At 35.7% G+C, this 23,379-nt stretch overlaps 1 protein-coding gene across 1 annotated transcript in view; it reads right to left on the bottom strand.

The window, feature by feature from the left end:
- The window catches only part of PLXDC2 (plexin domain containing 2), a 247,051-nt gene that overhangs the window by 21,424 nt on the left and 202,248 nt on the right, over positions 1-23,379 (bottom strand). The window contains exon 13 of the mRNA XM_037058125.1: positions 13,458-13,618. Within this exon, the coding sequence (XP_036914020.1) occupies positions 13,458-13,618 (161 nt within the window). The remainder of the gene's footprint in view (positions 1-13,457; positions 13,619-23,379) is intronic.

The following is a 23,379-nucleotide window of genomic DNA, read 5'->3' as shown; positions in this document are numbered from 1 at the left end:
ATTATCTCACATCTTATCTATTTATTTTTCACTTTTCAACTTATCTCCTTTCCTGGTTTATAAACACTAAATGTTCATGCGTCCTAAAGTTTAGCCATGAATGCTCTAATCTATCCGTTTCCCTAACATCCTTTTTTATTTTCTTGGGTTTCAACTTTTACTATTATAACTTCAATCATTTTCTTACCTTAATCTATTCCTTTTCTTCAGTGCTTTTTCTGAGAGGCCCAAATGTAATTTGACCATCAGCTCAAATCAAACCTGCTTAACACCCACCCCTCGTTTTCATTTCCTAACTGTCTTCTGACATTTCTAATTCCACTCCGGGTAACTTTAATTTCACAGTTGCTCAGATTTTGTACTTCTTTCCTTCTTTCTTCTTCACCTCACAGATTCAATGCAAAGAACCAAGACAGAGCCCCCACCTTGACTACTAATTATCTACAGGAATTTTTGGAAATTGTTTAATTTCTTGGAATCTCAATTACTGATCTGTAGAAGAGAGATATAATAATGCCTACATTTATACACCTCATTGAGAAGTACGTGAGAATCAAAGATAATTGATTCCAAGTACTTTCAGACACAAAGCTTTATGCAAATGAAAACTGCTGAGTTCTCTCTTCTTTCACGTGGCTCTTGAATTCGCCCCGTTCTATTCCTCCTACGGACACCCCAGTTTGGCTCTCAGTTCTCACCTTGTACATGAATTACTGATACAGCCTTCTAACTCTGCTCTGTGTGTTCTTTTACACTTTTAGCTTTTTCTAGCCTCTTTCCATTTTCAAATTCTATTTCTTTATTATATCATTGGTTCTCCCTGCCTATAGAATAAAGCCCAGATTTTGCGGTTTTGTTCTTCAATGCCTATCCCATCTAACCTCCATTTACATTAGAGGCATTCTCAGTATCTGTCCATAGATATTAATGTGTTGTTGAGTAAGTCAATTCATCTTGCTCTTTCTTGACTTAATGTTTTTGCAAAATGATATTCCTCTCTTCCATGGGAAATGTCATCTCCTCTTCTTCTTTGCTTAGGTACAGCACAGCACTCTTCAGCACTCTGCTCAAATACCTCTGAAACGAAATGCCCCCTGATCAATTTCTCTCTCTCTTTCTTAAGAATTTCATAGTGCTTGACTGTACCTTTTACTCAGCATTGATGACACCTTTGATGTTTGTCTTATTATTGAGTTCATATGTAGCTACGTGGCCTCCGAAGTTTTTACATTCTATATGTCCACATATACAAGAAATTGGAAAATATAATTATACATAGAGTGACTATGTGACTTGTTAGAGTAAATGGGAGAACTACTAACATCAGACAACAGACACAAACTGGGACAGACTGGACAGTCTAGGCAAACCAGGATAGTGTTCACTCTAGTTATATCCCTCTGGGATATTAAGCACATCTACCAAATTATGCGGCTCCCACTGCATAAATGGGAGCTTTAGTTTGGGTTGATTTCTGTGATACAAGCTGAGAAGTTTCCAGTCTTCTTCAGCAGTAGCCTTGCTTCATAGTATCATGTTGATACTGCATTTGGCAGTGTCTCATGACTTTTTTTGAACCACAGTGCCACAAGTAGTTGTTTTGTACTAAAACAGAATAATAACTAGCTACTAGATGGGCAGTTTATTTTGAGGAAAAGTAATTTTCAATGAATATGAGAATACAGGCCAGTTCACTGTTGGTTAAAAGACAAGATAATGCTGCTCTGGTCATAAATGTTCTAATGAAAGTCCAACATGAGTTGGCGATACCCATCACAACAATGAGACAGGCTTTGTTTCTCCAGAGTTCTCATAAAGTCCCTTGTATCTGAGCATCAGTGTGTTTCTTAGTGAGGTCAGACAAAAAAAGCTGGCAAATTAAACTTTTGTTTAGCTGTGATCTTAACAATGGTAGTCAGCTATTTTCTGCTCTAAAAGGTTGTGTCCTTTAATTCACATTTAATCACAAGATTAGGACACAACCCAATAAAATGAGTTATTGCATAAAATTCAAGAGTGAACATTATTTATTTGAAGATTCAGAGCAGTGCTTATCAATCAAACCAAGGCAAACACAGACTGTTTAACATATTGGGCTGGTATTTCATGACATGTATAATTTGCCTATGTTTAAATGAAATGAAAAGTGTTAGAAAAATTTAAAAAGATAGACAGCAAATCTTTTACCTATTTAAGGTACTACATTAAAAATGAATATTCATAATGATGTACCTTTTTAAAATTTGAGAATCTTGATCCATTTATTTTAGAACTTTGGATACATACTATCCCTTGTCAAATCAATTTGGAGATTAAAGTGAAAAAATTACGTTTCTGAGAAGAACTATGTAGCATTAGTATGGCAGAAAAATAAAAGTCAAGGAGTATGTGCTGTAGAAAACCAATTGCAGAGGTATTACAGATGCATTGAGAGCTATATTTTCGTATATTTTCATACACGAGGCACATGTCAGTGTTTAGTCATTCCTAAGGGCCCCCGGTGATGTTCATTACTGTGCTTTACAAAGATTCATGTTATTACCATGAAAGTTTAGTTAACAGCATAGGTCATTCATCCAATGACAAAGGACTGATAGCCATTTTAATGCTATTATGTGAGCCAGGTTATAGTCCTGGAAATAACTCCAATATTTACAATATTTAAAAAATGACATAAAGTAATAAAAAGCAATATGTCTGAAATATGCCAATTAATAGAAAAACCTGACTGTTTTATTGCACAATTTATAGTTTTACATCTAGGGGTTGATAACATGGTTTGTGAATTATTTAGAGTCCTTGTTCTTTTTCTCTTCCTTTTAGCATTTGAATAACTCACCAACATTTGTTTAAGCAAATAGTATAGGGGATGGGAAATAAGTAAGTTTTGGCTGAAACTAACAACTATTTTTTAAAAAGAGTGCTTCAAACATTGTGCAAATGAAGGCTGTTTGGAAGTCAGCAAATTTGGTTTTAATTCCTAGCTGGGTTACTTAGAGAGGATGAGGAATTGACTAAAAGTCACAAAGTCAGTAGTAAGCTAAGCTAGAATTTAGACAAGATCAGCCTTCTCTGCACTGCTCTCTTTCTACTATATTTCACTGGTTCCTGGTTCTGTTATTGTCAAACATTAAGGCATTAGGCAAATCACTTTCTATCTCTTGTCAATCATGTTCTCATGCGTAAAATGAGAAAGTAGACAAACACTGGTTTTCTACTTAGCATGAGCCTGCAACCTCCAAGAAGATGTTATAACCGGTCAATATATGCCAATATCTTTTAAGAGGTTGTATTTAATCAATGACATTACTTTTATGCATTTAAAATATACTATGAATGACTTGACTACAATAGTCCAGTAAGATTTGACCTAAAAATGTCTGAATGCATCAAATCCTGCAACATCAATGTTGCAATTTAATAAGCTGTTTATATTTTCAGGAATTCAAATGAGTTTTTCAGGTAAATGGAGTTTAATTCTCTTTAGGTGAGACATATAATGCAAAAAGTTGTGAACCACTCATTTGATTTTTCCTTAAGTTTCCTGCCACTTTCAACTATCTATCATTTCAGATTCTGTTTATTGAAGTTTCAGTTGGGTAGTTTTAGATGAGACTACTTATGCAGCAAATATTTACTAAGCACTGTGCTTGTCTGCAGGGATGAAAACAATGAATGAGACAGACATGCCATCCCTGAAGTTTCCATACTGTTATTAAATTTCACCAAGGATTTAAAAAAATGAATAAAATTTTTCTGATTTTGTCTTTAAGTCAGTTCCTTTAAAGAATCCATGTGTCAGTTCCACCTCTTAACCAGAGTTAATAGAAAAACATGTTAAATCTCACACACTCTGGTTACTTATTTGCCCCACTGATATCACAAATCATTCCATTTTAAAAATAGACGTAAACCAAAATTTCCAATTACCCTAAACATTTAATATATTCTGCTAAGCATATTCCATAGTTGGTAAATACAAATTTAAATAAAAAATGTAATTATTTAAAAAATATATTTTTGCCTTACCTTTTTGTACCACAGTATTTTTTAATAAGCAGTATCTTTCTCAAAGCTTTCTATAATTCTAGAGTTTTCCACAACAATTTCATTGCCACAATCAATACATTTATAACCTAATTTTCCTTTTGATTTGGCATTGGTCAGCATCCTCAATGGTTAATCCATCTGATCCCTTTTTTACATACTTTTCTTCCTTTATAAACTCTAGTGCAATTATGTTGCTTGTCAAAACACACCCAGCCCCATGATTTTTCCCTGAGTTTTCATTATTTTAATAAATTTCTTACGTGGCTCTATATTCATTTGATGGTCACTGTTCTCTCTATTACTAATCCATCTTTTCTTAATTTCCTCAATGACTTAGAGTTTTTTTCTTGCTCTCATAATAGTCCAAGACAACTGTATAGGCAGGCAACTTCTTTCCATGCCCGGACCAGGCTCTACCTACCCTGGCCTCTCCATTGCCTAAGTACTGTGTGTATCCAATGGCAGTTTAGAATGTGCATAGACAAATTACGCACATGATTATATAGTATATAACATGTAATTATTTTGCCCAAGTCATAGTGTGCATGTATAAATTAGCAATTGCATTTACTTTTTAAATTCTTTATTGTGGTATAGTTGACATATAACATTATATTAGTTGTATATTAGCAACTGCATTTTAAAAATATAAATGAAGTAAAATATGGAAAAAATATCATAAACATTTTCCAAGCACTTCCAAAACATTTGTTGCCATTTCCTGCATGGATCAGAGGCTGATCCACATCCCCCAACAACCATGGGGTGCACAATGGGCCCGACGACCTAGGTGAGACGCCTTCCTGCTCTTCATGTAACAGGATGCGTTTTTGACTTGACAGTCACACAGTACAAATTACACATTTTCAGATTACTTTTCTCACTAAAATTTAATGTTCTTTACCTGTACTCACTCTACATCAAACTTTCTCCCTATTAAATGTGTACATATTCAAAATTCAAGTACAACCACAAGCTACTGAGTCACAGACATTTCAAGGTTAACAGCAAGGAAAAATTGAAAAAGTAAAGAAAAAATGATGCGTGACATAAATTCAGATACAAAACAAAAAGCATATGATATACAGTTAAGAAATCCAACTTTGCCAGACCCTTCCAACTCTACCTTGCATTAAGATTTTGAAAATCTATCACACATTTCTCTCTTTTTTCTCCTGTTAACAAAACAAATACCAATTTTCCTCCAGTCTTTGCCAAAGATAACACTTGGCACAGAGTCAGTGTTCATAAGAATTTTTTTTAAACCAGTGAAACAGATGAATGGCTTTTTTATTAAAATAAAAATATTGTAATCCGCTGAAAGTAGAAAAGGTAGGAATATAACTAATGATTCTGACTTACTATTTAATATAGAAAGGCACTTTGATTTTGAATCAGCATTATTTTGTTTATATTGGGAAAGTTTTAACAGAGTCACCACCTCTAGAAAATAGAGCAAAATAATCTGAATCTGTTTGCAAATTAAAAGTACCTCTGGCTAATCACTTCTAATATGATCACAAAAAGCATGATTACTTGTATCATTTAAAATACATTTCCTTATATTTTTCTTCCTCCAGTTCTGAGTTTTCTTAACCTCCTGAACTCAAATTCAAAATTTTAATCTTCTAAAAACCACAAACTATTTTAATATTATTTATAAACCAAAACATGTCACAATAATCAGCTTATTTTTAGTTGTTTTGTATTTCTGCCAGAAAAACAAATTACGGTATGTGGAATTAGTGGGGAAAAGAACCTTATAATTGAACAAATTCATTACTGTTATGAAGCAATAACTACTCCTAAAATTAAAATGCTATCCTCTGTCTCCAAAAACAGGAAGACATATTTATTTTAACAAAGAACAGTTACCAAAGTCACAAGGAAGAAATTACTCAACAGTTGGTGCTGTGAGTGGGATCATCTTCTTTGAAAGAGGTGACAGAGGAAAAGGTCTGATGCATGTCATGTGCTTACAGATGCTCAAGTAAATTATCTTCTGCGGGTTTTTATTTATATATTCATGTGGTTCTTTATTTATTAACTTTCCTGCAGATATTTTATATATATGTAAAATGTACACACATAAGTAGAAATACACATATATCATTCATTTCATGGCTTTATGCAGCATTATAAATGATAAGTTAGGGAACAGTAATTAAGAAGGAATTAGAGCAGAGAACTCGGTGAAGTATCAAATATTTTATCCAGTAGTTTTAATAATTGTCCCCAATGAAGGGGAGAAAACATCTCATTACATTAGAAACAATATTTTACTTTTAGGAATTTAAATTAAAATATGTTATCCACAAGAGTAAATTAAAGATGACATTTATAGAAGAAATCTTAAATAGAGAGGAATCACCATGAACTTGAACTGTCTCAAAAACATTTAGTGATGTATATTAATAAAAATCCAGCACCTCAGAACAGAGAAAGAAAACCATAAATATCCAAACAATACCAAAAAAATCAGTGTCACTTATTTTCCCTTCTTTTTACTATGTTTCTGAAATGCTGCCATCTACTAAAACAGCTTCTTTAACGAGGGCATCAAACTATTTCAGTAAGGTTTAGCCTAATCTTTCCCTTCTTCAAGCAGTTCATGAAAAGTGAAGGCCATCTTTTGCCTCCTTTGAGAAATAAAAATATTTTGTTTCAATGAATCAGTTTTTCCTTGAGCTTTCTTTAAGGTAGAAATAAGACTAAGGAATACCTTAAGGGCAAAAAACATCTGACTTCAAGATAAAAAAAGTTCTGTAAGTCTGTGAAATGATTTCTGTATTTACTATACAGGTTAGGCAACAGATCATGTATTCCTGACTCCCAAGTGCTATTCATGCAGCAGCTGCAAAGCAAGAGGCCAGACTTGCTAAACACTTTTTTTTCCCCTCCCAGCGGCAGCCTTTGAATCCTTTCCTTGCTCCTTTCTGGCTTCTGTCCTGGCAGCACAATTGATTGCCAGGCAAAGTTGAGGGCCACAGCTGCCTGTCTTTCTGTAATCTTATTCTCCATGGGTCCTTGTTCTCTACAAATATTAACTGGGCTGAGGAACCCCTCGAGTGGCAAACCACTCAACAGCCTGCAGGTATGCTGTTCTGCAGCAGCAGAGCCTAAGGACAGAAACGAGGGATTCTGGGTTCCAGACTCAGCTCTGGAATTAGGTGTTACGTGACCGAGGCAGATTGTTTTGCCATCTCGATTTCTAATTCTTCATTGGAATGGACTCCAACAAACGTCAATTCCAGGAACAGAGGGCTTTGCTAGTTTGAATGTACCTAGATTTTATAGCGTCTACAAGTATGTGATAACAGGGTGCTGGGGATGCACTAAATTACAGAAGAGATAAGAATTGTCTTTGGGAGTGTAAACTTTGTTAGAAGACTGGTAGAAAGTGTAAACTTTGGTAGAAGACCGGTAGACACTTTTTTAACATCAAGAAAATATGTCCATATTATAGAATATAATGCAAAATTTACACATGTTTTTAAGATAAAGCATAAAACCCTAAGGAAATGTATCTGTGGTAGACACTTGGGGAATTCATAGGCTTTATTCAAGAAAAGTTGCAGAATCTCTGGGTTGCATGTATGCTGATGCTTCTTTTTGTTCTGACACCTTGTGCTGTCGTTTTGCTGATAGAAAATACCGAAACTTATACCAAAGGCAGGTGTTTTGATCCTCTTGCAATAATAAGAATTTTAAAGCATAGTGTGAACAATGACTGATATTCAGCCATTTACGTCCAGGTTTTACTGTGAACATCAGCATGCAATTTCTAATGCATCAGTGTGAACAATTTAAGAATGGTAAGACTACTTTGTCCTTTAGGAAAATCAACTGTTTTGGAGAATAGTCATTTTTATTTTATTTTACCTTTTTAAAAACTATGTATCCATAGCTCTAAATGATGAGATGATAAGAATAGCAATAATAATAATCTCACTTATTACCAAATTGCAAGTTTTGGGCACAAATGCCACCACAAACTCTTATATCCTTGGTTATTTGACTAATAATATCTTATTTTTTCTTCAAGCTTTGATGAAGACTGCCTCTTTTATAAAATTAAACATTCAACTTAGAAATCCACACCTAGATTAGTATGCTTGTCCTCTGTCTCCACCTACTAGGAAAAGTAAGCTCCATGAGGCCTCCTGCCCATTTTTGTTGGTCTCTGCACCTTGGCCACCAGGCACATAACAGGAGCTTCCTGATCTGAATGAATGAGCATTAACATGTCGGGGAGCTCTGTGACCCATCCCTCTCCTCAAGCTTCTTAACTTGTCCTCTCCCCCACATGATGCTAAAAATCACTTGGTTTTCCACTTTGGAAAAATATGAAGGAAATCCGACTTTCCTTTCAACCCCTTCTTTTTTCCAAGTTTCCTTCATAAACCATCACTGTACAACAGGAATGCAGCGTGAGCCACACACACAGTTTTATGTATCGATTAGCCACATGCACACGTCAGTGAACTAACTTGAATAATGTATTTTGTTTAACTCAATATCCCCAAGTTATTTTCATTTCAAACTATGATTAATATAAAGCTTAATGAAAGCTGGCACATATGTTACCTGGGTTTCATTCAGGACTAGCTACATTTCTACTGCTGCATAGCCACATGGGGTACTTACAGGCTACCACACTGACAGAGCAGCCCTATCGCCTGCGTTTTCCCCAGTCCTCAGGGTAAGAATTTAGTCACATTTACTAAGAATTCCCTATAAGAATATATTTCTGGATTAGATTTTAATTCACACTTTATTCCATTTCCTTCCTACAAACAAGAATTTTAAAAGCTAAAAATACTACGTAAACACTTTAGATGAGTGTTTGTATCCACAAAATACGTAATTGGTGTGTATTTTCTGCAGGAACAACACATAAATAACAGCCATTGTCTTTTTCAGCACTATAAATAGGCAATAACATCAGTAGTTATGTAAGTTGTTACACATTTTTTGGCAATGATTTTGGCAATATTAATTAAGCACCTTTAAATTCTTTATTTCTTTCTTTTGATTCTATTTTCTGGAATCCATCCTAAGCACACAATGTATGTCCATAGGTATACATCTTCCTATATTTCTACATGCAGTGCAGCAGAATGGCCTAGTGGTTAAGGATATGGTCTCTGGAGACCCTCAGCTCAGTACCGACTCCACCACTGACTAACTGCCTGATGTTGAGCGAGTTATTTAAATTCTGTACCTCAGTTTCCTCATTTATGACAGGGAGATCATCTAAGTATCTTATAAAGTCTTTAATAAAGATTAAATGAGGTAATAAGTGCAAATCACTTCCACTAGTGAACTTAATAAGTGTTCACTATTATCACTGTTAAGTTCACAATGAGGCTAATTATAATAGCAAAAAATGAGAAGAGCCACAATGCTCCACGTGCTAGACTGGTTGCATTAACTCTGCTATATCCACTAACAGGGGTGTCCAGGCCACTGCATGCGGCCCAGGATGGCTATGAATGCGGCCCAACACAAAATCCTAAATTTACTTAAAACCTTTTTTTCCTTATCAGTTTTTGTTAGTGTTTGTGTATCTACATGTGTGGTCCAAGACCACTCTTATTCTTCTAGCGTGCCCCAGAGATGCCAAAAACTTGGACACCCCTGCCAGGAAGGTGAAATCAATAAATTTTATGAAAATATACACAGTATCTAGCACAGGGATAATTTCCGTACGTGTTCAAAGCAATGTGGATTTCACTGTGAAATACAGAAGATACACACTGGGTCACATTTTAATATCACTGAAACTGCCCTGTCTCTTATGGTCCAGGGAGTGTCATAGTTTCATGGGTAGTGTGTGATGCATATTGCATTTGATGCAGTGTGTTGTGGGCAAAATAATGGCCTCCCCAAAATGTCCTTGTCCTAATTGCCCAGAACTGTCAGTGGTACCTTCTATGGCAAAACAAACTTTGTACGTGTATTTAGATTAAAGACCTCAGGATGGGAAGATTATACTGGACTATCCATGTGGGCCCAATGTAATCACAAGGGGCTTTGTAAGGAAAAGGTAAGGGCTCAGAGTTAGTAGTAAAAAATATGACAGAAGCAGAGGTTGGAACGATGCAAAGAAGGGGCCAGGAGCCAAGGAATGCAATCAGCTTCCAGCAGCTGAAAGCAGCAGCTGAAACCTAAAGCCTCTAGAAGGAACCAGCCTTGCTGACAGCTTGACTTTGGCCTGGTGAGACTAACTTTAGACTTCTGATGGCCAGAGATGTAAGATAATAACTGTGTGTTGCTTTAAGCTACTAGGCTTTTGGCAATTGGTTATAGCTGCAATAGGAAACTAATTAACACAGGCTTAAACTGTTTGAAATGGGGTTCTTTTTGACTTATGGGCAACATTCAGCCCCCAGTGCTTTCTGAATTGCCACTTAGCATAAATGGCAATCTATATAAAGCTACTGAGTGAATGCTGATGAGATAATATATAGTCATTAAAATGTGTTTAAAAGAGCAAAGTAGAAAAAGCTATTTGATAAAAAAGAATGTCATTTTGCAATTTACTGAAAACTAAATTATATTAAATGGGCAAACATCAAAAACACTCATAAAAATCCAGAAGAAAATAAATTAAAATAGAAAAAATGATTGTTTCTGCATGTTGGGATGGTAAGTGACTACTTTTCCTTCCTTTTACATTTCTGCAAGTTTTCCATAGTGAACAGGCATTGTTTTCATAATGCAAAAAAGTGTATCAATTTCATTTTAAAAATTAGTAGTATAACATGAAATAAAAAGCAATATGCACGATATTGGTAAACTCCATCTCTTTATGCACCAATAACTATAATATAAGGTCATTTGAAGGCTTCAGATTCAAAGATCTGACATTTCACTAACTATACAGTCATCATGGATCTGGGTCTGTGTTACAAACACGGGTCAGTTTTAATCACAGTAAAGTTACAGTTATCATCTTCAAACACCACCCACCTCGCAGCCACTGTGAGCTGCACGAGGACAGCAGGGGGTCAGAGAGGTGGTGATTTAAGCAGAATCTGATAACTGACTCAGTTGAAAGGAAAAAGGCTAAGAGGAGAAAAGCTGGGAACCTGCAGCATGACTCTGCTTCACTTGAATGTGGAAAGACCAGCGGGTTCTAGAGTTATGGCTCTTTGACCTTGGAGAAGTCCTCCACCATGACATTCTGAGCATCCGTCTCTCCCTTTGTATTATGAGGGAAAAGGACCAAATGATCTCTAGGATTCCTTCTAGCACTAAATATTCTGTAAATAATATATGTGCAAATATTTACACAAACACAGGGACATATAGGCTCTGCTAATAAAATAATAAGATTGATTCAAAGAGGCAAAGGCCAGAAAAAATACTTTTTCACTATTTTCCAGTCTCCCTTTGTATTCATACAGGGATTGCTGTGACTGGTGTGAAGTAGGTTTTTTGCACTCTGCAATTTTCCACTAATACCACCACCATCAGATATTTCACAGTACCTTTTTTCTCACGACGTCAAGAAATAAGCTGCACAGCGTATTAAAGGCTTACACATGTGAAGGGTGACAGCAGCAGCCTGTTGTCTGGTTAGTCGCTGAAGCTTACAGCTTGTCACTTGTCACTCTTTGAGGCATGCATTTGTGACCTTGGGTTAGCTCTCTACTTTCTTCCGTGGAAATCCATCACATTAGCAAAACCTAATAGCTTTCCAACTAGTGAAAACGATAATGTCTTGATAATGTCTCCATTCTTAGGGTTTTAAACAAGATTCCATTTCTGGAATATGTCACATGTGAAATTTTAGTGGAATCTTGAGATGTCTTAGTATATTTATTATCTTTTTATTTGTATAATTTGAAAGAAACTAAAGTTATTTACTCCATATCCTACAGAACTTAAAAGTCTGTAGGGTGCAATAAATCATGCACATGTTTAACTCTAATTCAGAACAGAAATGCAGGAGAAAATATGACTGTTACAATGAATCAAACTTCAGAGGAGAATGAGAGGTTATGTCCAGGTGTCCAGAAACAGAATGGTCCAAGTAAGCTTACAAGGTACATGGCATTGAAGGCTGCTTGGGTCTTGAACTCAAAAACTGTGGTGGAAGTGGGGGGGCTTTCTTGGTGGAGGAAACAGAATAAACAATGCCCTGGTGGCATGAAAAATTGGGGGTATGCATGGAGAAGAACAAAGAGTAAAATTTGGTGGTAGTGCCAGCTTCAAGTTGGGGAGGCATGGGATAAAGGCCAAAAAGATAGACAAATCCAGTTTGCCAAGGCCTTGAATGCCAACCCAAAGAAGCTGCACTTGATTCAACAGACAGTAGAGAAGAGGCAATATAGGGCTTCCGAACAATTATTTAACCGATTTTCATTCATCCCTCCTTTTTAAAGGTGACAAAGATAATTTTGACTTTGTATTCTAAAAGGCAATATAATTTCTTACTCAACAAACAAAATTCTAAGTAACTTTTGTATGTATCAAGCAATGAATTGGAAAATATTTAAACTTTACATGTTTGAAAATCTGAAAGGAAAGATTTCCTTTATCGCTCTACTGATGTTGGAAGAGCAGTGACCCATTAAGATGCTGGGATGAAAGCTGCACATAGAGGGAGCCCAGAAGCCCAATCATCTGGAGGATAGAAAGTGACTTGGCCACATCGACTTGATCCTGTGGCCCCCAGGCTTCCTTCCCAGTGTCAGGCCTTCCGGTCATTAGGGTTTGGCTCTGACCCTTTATACACAGACCCTGGTCCTTTACCTGACTGCTCTGGGGCACTAGCCCTGTACTTAGGTTCTGTAAGTGAAAACACAATACTGATTTGGCATGGTGCTTTCCTTGTGTTTGTATGAAGAATGTGTGTGCAATTATATATACATGTATTAATATACACACATCACACAAAATGGTAATAGCTCATCCCATTATCTTATTGCTATTCTATAGTGAAAGCTACTTTTCCTAAATTGTTTGTGAGCAGTTCAAGAGCAGGCTTGCCCTATAGTATCATGCATCCAAGCCAGTACTCAATTAATATTTATTGATTAATTGATTTAAGAAATGTTCTTTAGCCTCCAGCATATGCTGCATTTCCTTCCGGAATTAGGAGAACAGCTGGTTAACATATTTGGCATAATGGGACAAAAAAGTATGGTTTCTCTTTTCCTTTAGATCTATAAAAGGCAAGACAAGTTGTTTTTTGAAAGCTCCTGAGATGAGATAACTGAACTCCTCATATGAAAGCAATCTATCGATGCACACGTGTGTGAGAGAAAGAGAAATCAGCCAGCTCCCAAATGCAAAATGAAGAAGTAATGTGCTAAATACTAAAATACAAGTGATGTTAGCAGATGGCAAGAGTTTGTCAGCTAGCGTGGTGTTTATGTGTCATATTGGAAACTTACCTCAATAAAGAAGATGCTGGCTGCTGACGTTGGGTGGTGATACATATAGACTGTCACAAGAATGGCTGCTGCTATAATGAGGACCAGGATGAGAATTCCAACAATGAGGCCCGCGTGCAGGGTCCCCCCTTTCTTCTCAGCTGCACTGTCATCTGTGGAAGCTGGGAGAACAACACGGCTGTCAGGACATTTCGGTTGCATTCTTAAGCTTGCATTTTCATTACAAAGGGTATTTATATTGTTAATAAAGTACTGTTAGATCTTTTCTTACTTCCTGTTCAGCTTTTCTTTTCTATGCCACCCATTTTAGAAGTCAGATACTCTTTATTTGGGCAGTATAAAATCTATACTATTAATGGTTAAAGTATATTTATCACTGTGTTTTAATGTATAGTTCAATAAACAAGATCAATAGCCTTTATTCTAAAAGTACTGTAGAAAATCTAAACCTCTATCTAATAAATTTAACTTTGATTTTTCTCATTAAACCACAAGGACTTTGACCTATGAAAAATTGATTACTTTTTGAAAGCTCCTCTCTCGTTTTCTTTTGGCAACTTTAAATGGGAGAATATTGGACATCTTTTGGTGGACTACACAGGCATTCTCAGAAAGTCTGCATGAGTTCAAAGGATAATTTTCAAAATCTGTCTTAAACTGCAGTGCTCTCTGTAACAGATGAAAGCTAAATGAGCCTCCGATAGTTTTCTCACTATCTAAAGGAAATGCAGAACATAGAAAAATAACCCATACGCAACAAACCAACACAGTTTTTCTCTTACTGAGATGCTTTCCACTATAATACTCAGGGAGGTATTTCTGAATTTCTGAACTAATAACTTTCCAATTTAAAGTCCATCAAGCAAATAAAAGTAATCTTTAAAGTCTTATCTGGTTCTAAAATTCTATAATCTTTGAAAACTACTCAGACATTTAGAGGAAATCTTCTTAAAGTATGTGCAGCAGGTAACTGTATCTTATTGCAAAATATTATTGGTATTTTTAAGCCAGAAAATAAATTAAGACTCATGGAAGTTTTAGAACAGTAATTCCTAATTCTTTTATTACCAATTTATATCTTTATTATTTTCACCCTTTGCCTCTATGTTTTGAAGATTTTTTTGGTCTCTTAAGCCTCTTTAATAAGCTACAATTTACTTATTTTATTTTAAATTTTTGATAATAGAAAACAAACATGACCGCCTATCAGAATATGTGGTCAATATAGGAAACAGAATCCAGCTAAAGCAAAACGACAGGATCTCCCAAATTTCCCTCCGTTCCTTTAGATAGCGCTGCTCTCGTTTGTTTACTCTGCCTGAGATCCTTAGTGTTCAGTAATCTTTCTCCAAATCAAATAAACCTCGAAACCCTCAAGCATTCCCTTACCTAACAGAAAGAATTCATTAATGAAGGAAGGTAAAATTTAAAGAGTAATTCATTATAAAAAATTCAGTTACAGAGCGAATGCTGGGAAGATGGCAGTAGAGTACCAGGAATCTGTCTCCCCACCTAGACCCCGACCGCGCTGGCCGAATCTGCCTAAGGCAGTGATTTTCAACCGATGTGTCACAAGAATTTTAAAACATGCAATACTTTTCTGCTTAGTCCAGGGCACTGACCTTCTTTCTTTTCCCTTAGACTGTCAAATAAAAAATTGACAATAGCAATTCAACCATATCTGTCTGATGTGAATACATCTGAGTTATACCTTTTTTTGGTGAGACTGGCAAAAAATATATATTTTTTGGTGTGCTGCAGAATTTTAGTAACTACTTTATGTTCGCCATGAGATGGAAAAGGTTGAAGATTGCTGGTCTAAGATAACTATTTTGTAACTCTGGATTCTATTGAAGGCTTGCAACTTCCAAGGGAAGGCTTGGACTGTAAATTGTGGTTGATTTTAGTCAATTTCAGCTTTTAGCACAGTAGTAGCTGTCTATCCTTCACCCCGCACTCCCGGGACAGGCAGCAATGCACCTGCTCTGGTCACGGATTCGTGCTTCTGATCCCAGAGGGGCAGACAGAAGACAGGCAGCCCTGGCTGCTGCGCCTCCCCATGACCGCAAGCCCCTTCCACTTTGGCTGACCCGACTTCCATGGGAACTGAAGAGCCTGCATGTTCCGTTTTGCTCTCCCTTTACTTTTCTCATTTTTCCCCTTTTGGGAGCCAGCTATTAACCAGTACAATGCTCAAAACAACTGTGTATGTGGGTAACATTGAAAAGTGGCAGTGCGTGCTCAGGAAAAGGCTCAGGAAAGACTTGAGAGGACCCTAAGTTTACACTTGAAGCTGAACCTCAAAACAGAGACAGCTTGCCACACACACACACACAAAAAGACAAAAAAAACCCAAAACAAAACCCAACAACAAAAGCAACAATCAAACCCAGCAAACTCTAGGGTAGGAGAAGAATTTGATTTCCAGATTTACTACATTATTAGATTCAAGTGTCCACTATTGAACAAAAATTCATAAAAAGGTATGGCTCATTCAAAGAAAAAAAAATCAACAGAAACTGTCCCTGAAAAGGACTTGATAGTGGATATACTCGACAAAGACTGTAAAATAGCTGCCTTAAAGATACTTAAAGAACTAAAAGACGATGGACAGAAATTAAGAAAAATGTGGGGAGAACATGGAAACATAAATGAAGAGATAGATACTAAAAAACAAAAAGAAATTATGGAGCTGAGAAGTTTAATAATAAAATAAATAATAAAATAAAAAAATCACCAGAAGAATTCAAAGGCAGATTTTGATGATAAAAAAACAAATCAGCAAACCATAAGCTAGAACGACCGAAATTATCGAGTCTGATGAACAGAAAGAAAACGGCTGAAGAAAAGGGAGCACAGTGTAAGGAACTGTGGGGCCATCAGGCGGCCCAGCAGATGCATCGTGGGTATCCCAGACGGTGAAGGGAAACGCGTATTTGAAGAAATAGTTATTAAAATCTTTCTAAATTTGATGAAAGACATTCATATAAATAAATACTATCTCAAGGAATTTCAAGTAGGATGAATTCAGAGACATACACTAAGACAAATTATAATCAAACTTTCAACAACAAAGAGATAATCTTGAAAGCAGTAAGAGAAATGTGACATTTCCCCTGTAGGCGATTCTCAATCTAATTATTAGCAGATTTCTCAACAGAAATCTTGGAGGACAGAAGGCAGTGGGCCAATATATACAAAATGTTCAAAAGAAAACAAAGCAAAACAAAAACAAAAACAAAGACAAAAGAACAACCTGTCAATAAATCATCTAGTATCTGGCAAACTGTCCTTTATGACTGAGGGAGAAACTAAGATACTGCCAGATACAGTAAAGCTGAGGGAGGTGGTTACAACCAGATCTACTCTGCAAGAAATGCTCAAAAGATTCCTGCAGGGTGAACTAAAAGAACACTAGACACAACTGAAAGCCATATAAGGAATATGGCTTATAAAAGTGATAAGTTACTAAAAAAAATTATAAAAGTGAGCATTACTAAAATTACTGTAGTCTAAAGACTAATACTATTATAACTTTGGTTTTTAACTCTAAATTTTTCCATATAATTTAGGAGACTGATGCATTTAAAATTGTTAATTTATGTTTTTGAAAACAGAATGCATAAAAATGTGACTTGGTGACATGAACAACCAAAGGTGCCATGGATGGAGATATAAAGAAGTAATTTTTTATATAATTGAAATTAAACCGGTATATACTCAAATTAAAGGGTTATAGCTTTAGGATGTTAAATATTATCCTTATGATAATCACAAAGAAAATAACTATAGAATATAAACAAAAGAAAATAAAAAGTAATTAAAAATTCCACTATGAAAAATCAACTAAACACAGCAGAAGGCAAGGTTGAAATGAGAGAACAAAAAGCTACAAGGAAAATAATGCAATGACAAAAGTCATTAGTTATCATGGAGGTTTGCTTTAAATATAATTGAATTAAACTCTCCAATCAAAAGGCATAAATTGGAAGAATGGATAAAATCACATAATGCTTCTATAAGGCCCTAACTTCAGATCTAAAGACACAAATATATTGAAAGTAAAAGTATGGAATATTCCATGTAAAATAGTAACTAAAAGAGACCAGGGCTGCTATACTAATATACGATAAAATAGATTTTAATTAAAAAATATTACAAAAAGCAAAAAAATTATATACTAGTAAAAGGTTCCAGACAGCAAGAAGATAAACAATTAAACATATTTATGCACCTAACAATGGACTGTCAAATTACATGAAGCAGAAGTACACAAAATTGGAAGGAGAAATAGTTCTATAGTAACAGTTGTATATTTATAGATTGCACTCATAATATTGAATAGAGCAACCAAACAGAAGGTAGGTAATGAAATAGAGGATTTAATATAGTAACCCAAAATATATCTAATAGACACATGTGCAACACGCGACAACACATGCACATTCTTTTCAAGTGAACATAGGGCGTTTTCTAGAACAGACCATAAGTTAGGCCACAAAGAGAGTCTCCACAGATTTAAAGTAAATATCATTAAAAGAATCCTCTCTAAACATAAGAAGATAGTTAGATATCGATAACAGAAGAAGTAAAAGGGGAAAGTCACAAATTAATGGAAATTAAACAAAACACTTTTAAACAGCCAATGGATAAACTGAAATTAGAATATTTAAGAGACAAATAGAAACAAAAACACAAATACTAAAACTTACGAAATACAGAAGTATGCTGCCAGACTCATGATACCATATAAACTGTGCTGTATTCCCCTTAACATTTGTTACTGTTAATGATCTGGTTTCATTCTTAAGTATACCTGCATCATTGGAGTTTGTGCATGTGGCTTTTTTCGTTGTTTTTGAAAGAGCCTGACACATTACTTCCATGGTGAAACAGGATTAATTTAAAATGCTGCTTTGGAGTCAATATGGCAAAAATATTTACTTGAGCCAAGAAGGGAAGTCTTGAATGTTTCTTCAAATCCCACTGTAATTCCAATTTCTCTACCCATCAATCCATCCAGTCATCCATCCTCTCTGACTGTTTTTTCTCCCTACTCCCATTTTCCTTTCCTTCTTTCGTCCTTCCTTCCCTTCCTCCCTCCCTTCTGTGCATCCATTCATCTATCCACCCAAACACCACCCAATTTACAAAGTAGAAACATACTGATAGATACTGAGAAGAAACTGACAGTTGCCAGATGGGAGGGGCTGGGGGAGATGAGTGAAAAAAGGTGAAAGAGATTAAGAAGTACAAATTAGCAGTTATACAAATGGTTACAGGGATGTAAAGTACAGCATAGGAAGTATAACCAATAATACTCTAATAACTATGTGTGATGTCAGATGGGTGCTAAACTTACCAGGGTGACCACTTCACAAGGTTACCTAAATGTATAATCTTAACATTATACACCTGAATCTAATACAATATTGTATCTCAACTGTGACTGAAAAACAAAGTAAACAACAACAACAAAACCCAAACACATCCAGTTCTATTTCTGGGATTAGTATTTGTAAGGTTCAATCTCTTCTTTTGTGTGTGCAGAATAGGGAAGGGAAGGACAGGCACTTTCGAGTTGGCCTCAGGCTGCCACTTTCCCAAGCAGACCAGAGACCCTGAACCTCTTGCGGAGGCAGCAGGCAACAGGCAAGAGGCTCCCCTTCCCAGGGAAGGAGAAATCAGCAAAGAACCTGTAAAATTTTCTTTGACCTACCTACCAAAATGTATCTAACAGACACACGTGCAACAGCCAACAACAACAGGTTGGGCACAGGTTGCCAATCTTTCAGATATAAAATTATAACTGAATTTATACCTTAAAATCTCACTCCTTTTACCTAAGCAAAAATATTTACATTTACCATTATTATATATTTATATTTCTGATAATGGTTTAGTTGTAAGTCCATTTTAAGATTCTCCTTTGCAGTGTTATTGTAGATGTTAAGACCCATTTCATGTCTAATGAAATCTGTATAGATGATAATTTGTTACTAGCCAAATATGAATTTTATAACATTTTTGGATGATGATGATTTTAACAAAATAAACAATCTCATGAATTCTCAAATGTCACTAACCAGTAGACAAAATAAATATTTAGGGATCTACAAGTGTGCACAGAAATTCCTGACTTCATAATTAGAGTAAACTACTTTAAGGAGAAATGTAGCAAATTCAATTCCATAATATTGTAGAAGTATTCTTGTGTCACAAGCCAGCGCTCTTTGCAAATGCTTCAGAGTGATCACCTGAGTGGAGTGGCCAAAATTGCACACATATTTTTGGAGGACATAATTTTCTCCTTCCACATTATTTAAGCAAGGTTTCTGCATCTCCGTTCTAGCAGCTTCATCAATTAACAGTATTATGATGGTTTATTAAAGGTTGTCAAATCAGACATTGAAGTGATCACTCCATTAATGTACTTTGACTTTAAATTCTTTTACTATTTGGTTTTTGGTTTAATATTACTTCTCAATTAAATGGTACAGGCTTTGTACACCTATGGGAACCTGTGAACAGAATATAGGACATCCTATGTCAAAAATGATGAACACTCAAATGCAAGATTGAAAATTTAAAAGTATAAGAAAGTGCTAGTAATTTCCATAACTGAAATTTAGCTTATTTACATTGAATGCAGATTGCTCAAATAAATTGATTTCTTCAGAAAAGATAGTAAACAAAGATGTCAACTTTGAAAAGTGTCATTCATTCCTGTGGCTTGACTGATTTCTTGTGGAAATCCACAGACAGAAATGGGTCAAAGAAAACTTTAAATCTGTTTCAGGTACAAACTTCTTAAGTTAATCAGCATCTGTTAGAAGCTGGAGGGATATTTAAAAAGGCCAGGAGGGATCTAGTCTGAAGACTTAAACTTTCATTCCACTCTTAGAAATACCTTATGCCCTTTCACTATGTCCAAAGGCAAACAAAAGTCAAATAACTATCCCCACTCACATACAGAACAATTCAAATCTTTAGCCTTTTTAGGTTTACATTGTGTATTCAAGTAAGAGGAATTAATGATAAAGGACGAGTCATCATGAAATGAAGCCTCAAAGCCGCAAAAACAAGCGTATAAATATATTTGAAAAGTCTATCAAATCAAGGCATTTTTGATACTATGTTGAAGACATTTTAAGAAAGACATCATGCACAGAAATTCAATAGTATCAAAGATAATATGCTCACATACCCTCTTTCCAATTCAACAGTATCAAAGATAATATGCTCCGATTAATATTAAAGATTAATATTAAAATATTAACAATAATATTCTTGAGTTTCAAAAACTATGAGATCCTAGTTTTCAGTGCTTTATAAAAGACAGGTCAATATTTAGACACAGAGAAGACTGTGAGAATTGTCAAACTTACCAAAACAATCTGCTCTTTGGGGGAAGTTTTAGCGATCATGATAGCAAAAACAACAGGGTTTTAAAAGACATGAAGTACAGATTAAAAAATATTTAAGGTCTCATGTAAATGTGTTTAATTTGTTGCATTCCAAGGAAATTTAGGACTTACTGATAAGAGGAAAGATGAAAACGAGAATCAGAAGAAAGAAGGTCAGAAGACAGAAGGAAGTTTGACTCGCTTCTTCAAAGTGTAGCATTTAATTTTAAACCTCTACATCTCCTTGTTATTTCTGTGGTTGACATATTTGATTGATTTTTTTCAGGGTTTACATGCATGTAGCATTGATATGTTGTGTAAGTAGAATTCTTTGGTATATGAAATATATTTTAACACATTGCTAAAAGGATCTGTATCCACTATTAAATCTTGGCAATAATTAAAGTCCAGAAATAAAAAAAAACTAAACTACAAATACTCCTTCTCTGAAATTTTACTTTAGAACTAATTCTTCCCCTGGCTTTAAAAAGACACATACACTACAGCTCATAAATGCTGAAATGTATTAATGTCCTTTGAGGGACTGAGAGGCTTTGGACTAAGTCTTGCACAAACTAGTTCACTTACACAGACAATGTCAAAATGTACTTTTTTAAAAAAGTTAAATAAAGTTAAAATATAAATGCTTAAAATATAAGTGTTCAATTTTTGGCTTCAAAACATACACAGACACTAGGCTTCCCCTCTGGAATATTATCTAACCCATTTATAAGCTAAAACACATAACTAAAGAAAATCAAGTGATAAAATTTTTCACTAAGTGACTTTCCTTTTGAAGTTTCCCTCGTAACTGAGCTCATTTTGTAGTTCATATATTTTTCCTTTTAGCTCCTTTAACTTTTCTACAGCCATGATCATTTAGCATTTCTCCTGGAGTTTTATGTATCTAATTATTTTTCATCATTCCCTTGGTGCTTTCATTTTCCTAGTCTTGATATTACTACTTTTTGGATGCTTACCAATCTGTCAATATTATGCAAGTAGTAGGGTACCTTGGAATATTATACAAACTATACCTAATCCACAGTATAGACCACTGCAACAATACATTCATAATTCATGTTAGGACATTTCTAAAGGAGGGATTTGGGTGAGTACTGTGAAAACATACTGAATGAGTGCACCGAACACAGCTAAGTGCACTGCGTGTGGTGAGAACAATATCTGGCAGGAACAGCTGGCTCCAATTTTCCACTGCAGCTTGTGCTGCTAACTTACTACAGGGCCACTGTGAAAGTTCATTCAGGGAAACATATAAAACATTCTGGGCTAAAAGAGCTTAGGGTATGACCATCTTTTTAAACCATACTCCATGATTTTTTATCTTAGAACAATGGAGCTAAATAAATTCTCCCGAAGTCCTATTTAAAGAAATGCCTGATTCCATCAAAATGCAGGATTTTGGAGAGCAGCCACCGCCCAGTCTGCCTCTGGTCTCATTATGCAATCACGGCTTCCGTGCATGTGCCTGCCTGAGCATCTAAGCACCGGGGGCTGACAGTATTTATAGCTACATAAGACCAAAAATAAATCTCTGGGATAATCCATTATAGTTTTCATTTCTTGTGTGTATATACTACTTTTAAAAAATAATCTGCCTCTGTCTCCAATATTTTCAGCAACCAAGCTCTTTGTAAGACCTAATTTTTAAACTTTCCTAGCATCAGCATCCTGTACCAAGATGCCTTATTTCTCCATTTAAAAATCATTTTGGAAAAATATTTTTTAAGAAAATAATCCACAGAAAGAAATCTTGGTACTGTACCTAATTCTAAAATACCTAGAAGGAGGAAGGAAGATGGTGACAGAGTAGGATGGAGCGGGTTCCATTTCCCGTACACATGGGAGAAAATCCTGGCAGATCTACTGAGGAACAGCGCAATCAACCAACAGTTCCCCAGCATTAGGAGACCAGAGATTGTGATGGATGCTGAAGGACCAGACAGTAAGGAGACAGCTGCAGGTCAGTGGGGGTCTCAGGGACCTGAGCAAAGACAAGAGCAGCGGTGGAGTCTGCATGGCTAAAGAAAACAGTATTAAGATAAAAAGAGAACCAACTGTATGGGAAAACATACTCGCCAATGATACGTCAGACAAAAGTTTAATCTCTAAAATATACAAAGAACTCACAGACTCCACTCTAAGAAGACAAGCAACCCAATTAAAAAATGGGAAAAGGTAGGACTTCCGGCCAAGATGGAGGCATAGGTGGAAACACCGTGCCCCCTCCCACAACTAAATTTAAAGACAGCGAAGTTTTAGAAACGAAAATGCAGCCAAAACAGTGAAAATTGAACTGTATGGAAGTCTGACAACAACGAACCATTCAGCCAGACTGATAAACCAAGCGAAGGAGCAAACAGTGAGACAGATCGCTCAGGCTAGGGCCTCAGCGACGGGAATTAGAGCCTGGAAGCACCAACTGGGAAGACTTTCTTGGGGTTGAGGGGCCAGGAGAGGCTCCCAGGCTCACAGAGAGTTTGTTGGAGAGACGC

The sequence above is a fragment of the Sturnira hondurensis genome, unplaced genomic scaffold (assembly GCF_014824575.4).
Source record: "Sturnira hondurensis isolate 20B ecotype Veracruz unplaced genomic scaffold, ASM1482457v3 Scaffold0009906, whole genome shotgun sequence".
Taxonomy (NCBI): domain Eukaryota; kingdom Metazoa; phylum Chordata; class Mammalia; order Chiroptera; family Phyllostomidae; genus Sturnira; species Sturnira hondurensis.
The sequence above is the reverse complement of the archived record's forward strand: the minus strand, read 5'-3'. Positions and strand labels throughout refer to the sequence as shown.